At 36.5% G+C, this 6,400-nt stretch overlaps 1 protein-coding gene across 6 annotated transcripts in view; it reads left to right on the forward strand.

Annotated features, from left to right (window-relative positions):
- LRBA (LPS responsive beige-like anchor protein) overlaps positions 1–6,400 on the forward strand; it is an 840,314-nt gene that overhangs the window by 754,495 nt on the left and 79,419 nt on the right. For all 6 annotated transcript variants that reach the window (XM_023733554.1, XM_023733553.1, XM_023733556.1 and 3 more), the window contains one exon: positions 922–1,089. In XM_023733554.1, the coding sequence (XP_023589322.1) occupies positions 922–1,089 (168 nt within the window). The remainder of the gene's footprint in view (positions 1–921; positions 1,090–6,400) is intronic.

Raw genomic sequence — 6,400 nt, forward strand, 5'->3', positions numbered from 1 at the left:
TTTGCTGGTCTCTGATAGGAGTCCAAGATGGTGGATCCGCGCTGCGTTAGCTTGTAGGGGATCTCTGCATGAATCTCTCCTCGCTCTCCGTTCTCTGTCAGTTTTCTCACTCCATTTGGTGCTTGGCTGAGTTCTTTATCTCTTCATTTGATGTTTTAGGTTTTCAGGATTATTGTATTCTCTGTATGGCTTAGTTTTTCGGATCTTTGCTGTGGAGGGACGGCGTGGTGCTTCTGCCTAGAGCGCCATTTTGCCGAAACTCTCAGGAAGTGGATCTTGTACCCAGAATTACTATGGAATACTTGATTATACTCATTCATTATTTATTGGATAATAGCATTATTATGTTAATAGCATTGAATACTTGGTGTAGTATAATATTACCACCTGTAATAGTAAATCAGTAATTGTAAGTATCTGCTCCCGCCAAAATCGAATTTGTTGGTATATAAACTCAGTTAAAATACCCAAATTATTTGGTTACAACTGTTGCAATAGAAAACAAAATATTTTCATTCTAGAAAAATTATAATATTTCAAGTGAGTAATACACTTTCTTTCCCATAGTAGCCTTCACATTACATGACTTCCTTTCTTTGAAATGTAAATTGAGTCCCTGTCAAGCCCTGAGTTACAAATGTGACCAAGAGAGACCCAGGCCTGACTCTCACGGTGCTTCCAGTACAGTGGCTGAATACTGAAATATAAGCAATCTGTTACAATTCAGTCTGAGAAGTGCTAGAGTCTTTAATTATAAGCAAACGAACAGATTCTGGTGGTAAATAGGGCATCAGAATAGGTTTGGTTATTTTCAGTCTTTGTTTAGAGTAAATTTAGTGTTAATCTTTACTGCTTGTTTTACATTTCTCTGTTTTTTTAAAATAGAATTCAGCACAATAATCTGATCTATCCTCTTTTCAGGCCTTGGAGAGTGAATTTGTTTCCTGCCAGCTTCACCAGTGGATTGATCTCATTTTTGGCTACAAACAGCAAGGACCAGAGGCTGTCCGGTCTCTCAATGTGTTCTATTATCTGACCTACGAAGGAGCTGTCAACTTGAATTCAATAATTGATCCTGTATTGAGAGAGGTAAGTTATCTGACTGAGACAGAAATTTCTAATCAGGTATCTTTAGACTGAAGATACTTGGTGTCATCTTTCATTTTACTGATGAAAACACTGAAATCAGATGACTGCTTCAGTGACTTGAGCAGGATCATATGGTCAGTTATGATTAGCTGGGACCTTAACTAAGGGATTCTCGCCAACAAAATGTTTAACTTAGTTTAAAATGCGAGCCTTTTCAGTTTGAACCTGTTAAGGGTTCAGTAGTCATATGTGTAATTTCTATAGCTTTGGAAGCTACTCACATGATTTAAAAAATAAGGAAAATAGAAATTAACTGATTCAAGAAATATGATTGTGAGCATGAACCTATTTAAATGTGATAAAACACACATTTATATGTGATACATATGTAAGTACATATATAGTGAAAGCTGTGAGAGCCGGAACTCAACAGGACTGCCTTGTTTTTCCGGGTCTCACAAACTTTCTGCCTTTGACAAGTCACAGTCTTAACACTTTTCTATTGCTCATTTTAATTTGCAGGTTTTACTGTATAAGAATGTGCAAGTTTATAGTAGGAATGAAGCCTGAAATACTTATCTACATCATCGAATTTGGTGTTATACATCATTGAGACTTGTTTCATTTTTTTCGTTTATTTTCTAAGGGAAAACACTCAAAACATAGTTTTAACAAAAGTCTGTATATGGCCTGCAAAAACTGGAACTTGTATAAGGCAGAAACCTGTCAGAAAAGGAAAACTGAACTATTTTCCACTAATAGAGAGTGATAGAAAAGTGGTAAGACTCCACCCTGTCAAAGGCAGAAAACTTGCAAGACCTGGAAAAACAAGGCCATCCCACCAAGTTCCGGCTTTCACAGATTTCAGTGTATTTCTAATTTAATTATGCATACTCTTAACTCTAACATATCTTATGTAAAAAGATTATAGAATTGAACAAGAATAACCTTGAGTATCTATGCAATTTTAGGAAAGAACTAAAGAAACCAGGGGCTTTATTCACAGGGAAAGTTGTATATCACTTTAAAGGGGAACATTATTTGTGATGACTGAGGTTTGTCCAAGTCCCTGGGTGGTGCAAATGGTTAAGCACTGGACTAGTAATCGAAAGGTTGGTGGTTTAAACCCATCCAGAGATGCCTTAGAAGTAAGGCCTGGTGATCTACTCCCAAAAGACCACAGCCTTGAAAACCCTATGGAGCACAGTTCTACTCTGCACACTTGGGGTTGTCATGACTCAGAGTCAACTCATCAGTAACTAACAACAACAAAAAGGTTTGTCATTTTTCACCAGTACTTGAAGTACTCCTTTATAGTTCTACTTAAGACCTGATCATGCTCAAAGTATATAATAAGGACATCTTTAAATACGTTGGCACATTACCACCTGGTTTATGTGCTAGATAAAGGTTAGTGCACAAACAAAAAAATGTACCACATGTATATTTGTTTTGAATTGCTGTTTTTCAGTTTTAAAAGTGGTGGAAGCAGAGAGCTGGACCAGATGAACTCTTAAAGACTCTTTCAATTTTTCAGTTCTATGAAAATGTTCCTTCTAGGGGGCATTTTATTTTATTAGAGCAGCAATTAACTGGATGGCACAGAATGTACATAAGGTTCTGTATATAAAATTGAGGTTAAATCAACATGCAAATGGTGTTACAAAACAGTACGTGATTTCATTCTTTAAATAAAATACTATGGACCCATTTACTTTCTTTTTAATATTTGAGCAGTACTACTATGTTCTTTTAAATGCTCATAATTCTTCAACCAAATATATTGCCTGGTGTCTTTTTTTTATGATTCCTTGTAGTAATTATCCATATCTTCGTGTAGCTGTCATTTGACTGAAATCACAGTATACATGTGATTTTATAATCTCCTATTTTACTTACCATACAAGCATATATATTTATGTTGCTATATATAATCTCCATATTTTTGATTTTGTAATTCCATAATATTCTAGAGTTGCTATGAAAGTATACTTATTTCTTTCATTGTAGGAACCTTTTTTTAAAGACTTATCTCTTGATGCATCCAAGATGATATAACTAGCTACACTTTTCACTTTAAAGTTTATACAACCTTTACATGAAAAAGGGTGGCACTCAACCTGTATCTGTCTGACACAGCTAGTTAAGAAGTGAAACATTACTATCAACTGGTTGTTGCCTCTGTAGGGCGCTCAGTGTGACCAGCTCCTTGTTTTTATTCTGCATTAACCACCTCTCCCTCTGACACACACCAGTTACATGGATAAATTGTATAATATGTGAATGATATCTCAGTAAAGTTATTAAAAAAATCTTTCCTAAATTATTTCCTTTGGTGATTTACCAATGACGTTTACTGGTTAATCTGGTACAGCATGGTCTAGAATTGTCCTCCCTAGTAGAAATTTCTGTCTAATACAGTAGTTACTAGCCACCTGTGGTTATTGAGCACTGGAAATATAGCTAGTGTGACTGAGGAACTGAATGTTTAATTTTAGTTAATTTAGATTTGAATAGTCACACGTCGCCAATGGCCACTGTATTGGAGGGTAGAGATACGAAAGACTGTCGTGTATGTATTTGGTGATCATGTTTTCTGAATACAAATTCAGGGCATATGATGAGATAATGGGACAATAAATGTTAAATTACCTTGGTGTAGGATATTTGAAATTCAGCATATTCCATGTAGGCATTGTATATGTAGGTAAAATATATATGTAAATTAAATTCTATTTTTTTCTTCTCTTAACCCAACACATTATAACCTAATTAAGTTTTTGAGTATTTATTTTTGCATGATCATCATTTGCTAAAGACTATTTAAAATTTGCTTTAAGTTCCTTTAACTTCCTATTTTTCCTGCTTCCCCAAATAGTTAATCATAAGCAAATTAATTTTCTCTTTTTTTTATTTTGTGAAAATACATACAGCAAAACCTACTCCCATTCCACAGTTTCTAGACATAATGATCAGTGACATTGGTTAAATTCTTCGTATTGTTTCAACATTCTCATTATTTCTGTTCTAGTTGTTTCACTTCCATTTATTTAGTCTCCCTGACCCCAGCCTTCTCATCTATGCTTTAAAATACCTGTTGACTCTTACATAGATTTTGGTCTTATATAGATTTTCTTTTTTTTTTTAAGTAAAGCTGATACTCAAGGATGGGAATCTTTACTACTTGGGCTAAACTGTTACTTAGTTTATACGTAACTTCAGGGATAGTTTCAATTCCAGTTTTGACGAGCAACTTAGGGCCATAGTCTGGGGCATTCCTCCACCCTCAATAGGTCCAGTAAGTCTGGATTCTTTAAGACTTTGAAGTTTTGTTCCACATTTTTCTCCCTTTTTACCAGGATTCATCTATTGTGTTCCTGATCAGAATGTTCAGTAGTGGTAGCCAGGCACCATCTAGTTCTGGTCTCAAGGTGGAGGAGGCAGTGGTTCATGTAGACAATTAGTCCTTAGTCCACTTCCTTCTTTAATTCATGGATTTCATTGAGAGTTTCCTGATGGGGGTGATTGGATTATTGACAGGATTGTGGAGAGCTACACACATTCATAGCAGCACGGTAGGGTGCCACTGCCTATTTCCTCCTTGCGTCAAAATCCCATGAGCAAGAGATATGGTTGCTATGCAGTGCTTACGCTACCCTGGTTTCCATTGGCCATGACTGAACCACTTAGAACCGGTTTTGAAGACCTGCACAGAGTATAATAAAGAAGCAAACAATTAAAAAAATGTGGATTTGATTCCTGGTTCTGATACTTAACAGCAGTGTGACTTGGATCTCCCTGACACTCTGTTCCTCATATCTAAAATTGGTATGTAATGTCCACCCCGTAGAGGATTAGATGAGATACAGTGCATATAAAGTACCTGGCATGATGTATACCCTATAGTAAGTACTCAGCAAGTGTTAGTTCCTTCCCTTGTATTGTTTACTGTTAAATCCCTGTGTTAGAAAACACAGTTATAAAAGGAATATGAACCAGTGATTGTGTCATAGAAAGAATCATAAAATGTGAACAGTGGAGAAACTACTAGAGACCCTTTCCTATAGGACACATGCAGAGTTCATTGTGAAGATGGGCAATGAGAAAACAAAACCAAGAGTAGGTCATTAATTTATTCATTTTTTTCAACAAACTTGTACTGAACCCAAAATATGTGATAAGGTTAAAGAATTGAAAGGGAAGTCTCTGCCCTCACTCTTCTGTTCATAGTCTAAAGGGAAAGTATGGATAAGTAAACAGTTATACTGTGGTAATTTCCATAGAGAGATAAATACACTGTATGTATGTACAGGATAGAGGATAGGTACTAAACCCAGACTGAAAGAATCCAGGCAAGTTTTCTGGAAAATGAGAGACTGGAGCTGTATATTGAAGGATGATGTCTTAGTCAGGGTTTTCTAGAGAAATTGAACCAGTGAGATATATGTATACATATATGTACAGAGTTTTACTTCAAGTGATTGGCTCATGAAATTTGTGGGGGCTAGCAAATTCAAAATCCATAGGTCAGGGCACAGGTAGCTGAAGAATCCTTCTGGCTCATGAAATTATGGTGGAGCTGGCAAGTCTAAAATCCGTAGGTCAGGCTGCAGGCTGGAGACTTCTTGCATTCTAAAATCTGTAGGTCCAGCAATGGGAAGAGCACAGAGTGGAGAAAGAACAAGCTCTGCCAAAATATCTATTTATAGCCAAGACATTTGGAAGACAGCTACCTGGCCAACCAACTAGAAGAGATCTATATTTATGCCTATTCCCAAGAAAGGTGATCCAACCAAATGTGGAAATTATCAAACTCTATCATTAATATCACATGGAAGTAGAATTTTGCTGAAGATCATTCAAAAGCAGCTGCAGCAGTATATTGACAGGGAACTGCCAGAAATTCAAGCCAGATTCAGAAGAGGATGTGGAACCAGGGATATCACTGCTGATGTCAGATGGGTCCTGGCTGAAAGCAGAGAATACCAGAAAGATGTTTACCTGTGTTTTATTTACTATGCAAAGTCATTTGACTGTATGGATCATAACAAATTATGGATAATAGTGTGAAGAATAGGAGTTCCAGAACACTTAACTGTGCTCACGAGGAACCTGTACGTAGATCAAGAGGTAGTCGTTTGAACGGAATAAGGGGATACTGCGTGATTTAAAGTCAGGAAAGGTGTGCATCAGGGTTGTATTCTTTCACCATACCTATTCAGTCTGTATGCTGAGCATATAATCCAAGAAGCTGGACTACATGAAGAAGAACGGGGCATCAGGATTGGAGGAAGACTCATTAACAACCTGC

This window comes from Trichechus manatus, unplaced genomic scaffold (assembly GCF_000243295.1).
Source record: "Trichechus manatus latirostris isolate Lorelei unplaced genomic scaffold, TriManLat1.0 scaffold00059, whole genome shotgun sequence".
Classification (NCBI taxonomy): Eukaryota; Metazoa; Chordata; class Mammalia; order Sirenia; family Trichechidae; genus Trichechus; species Trichechus manatus.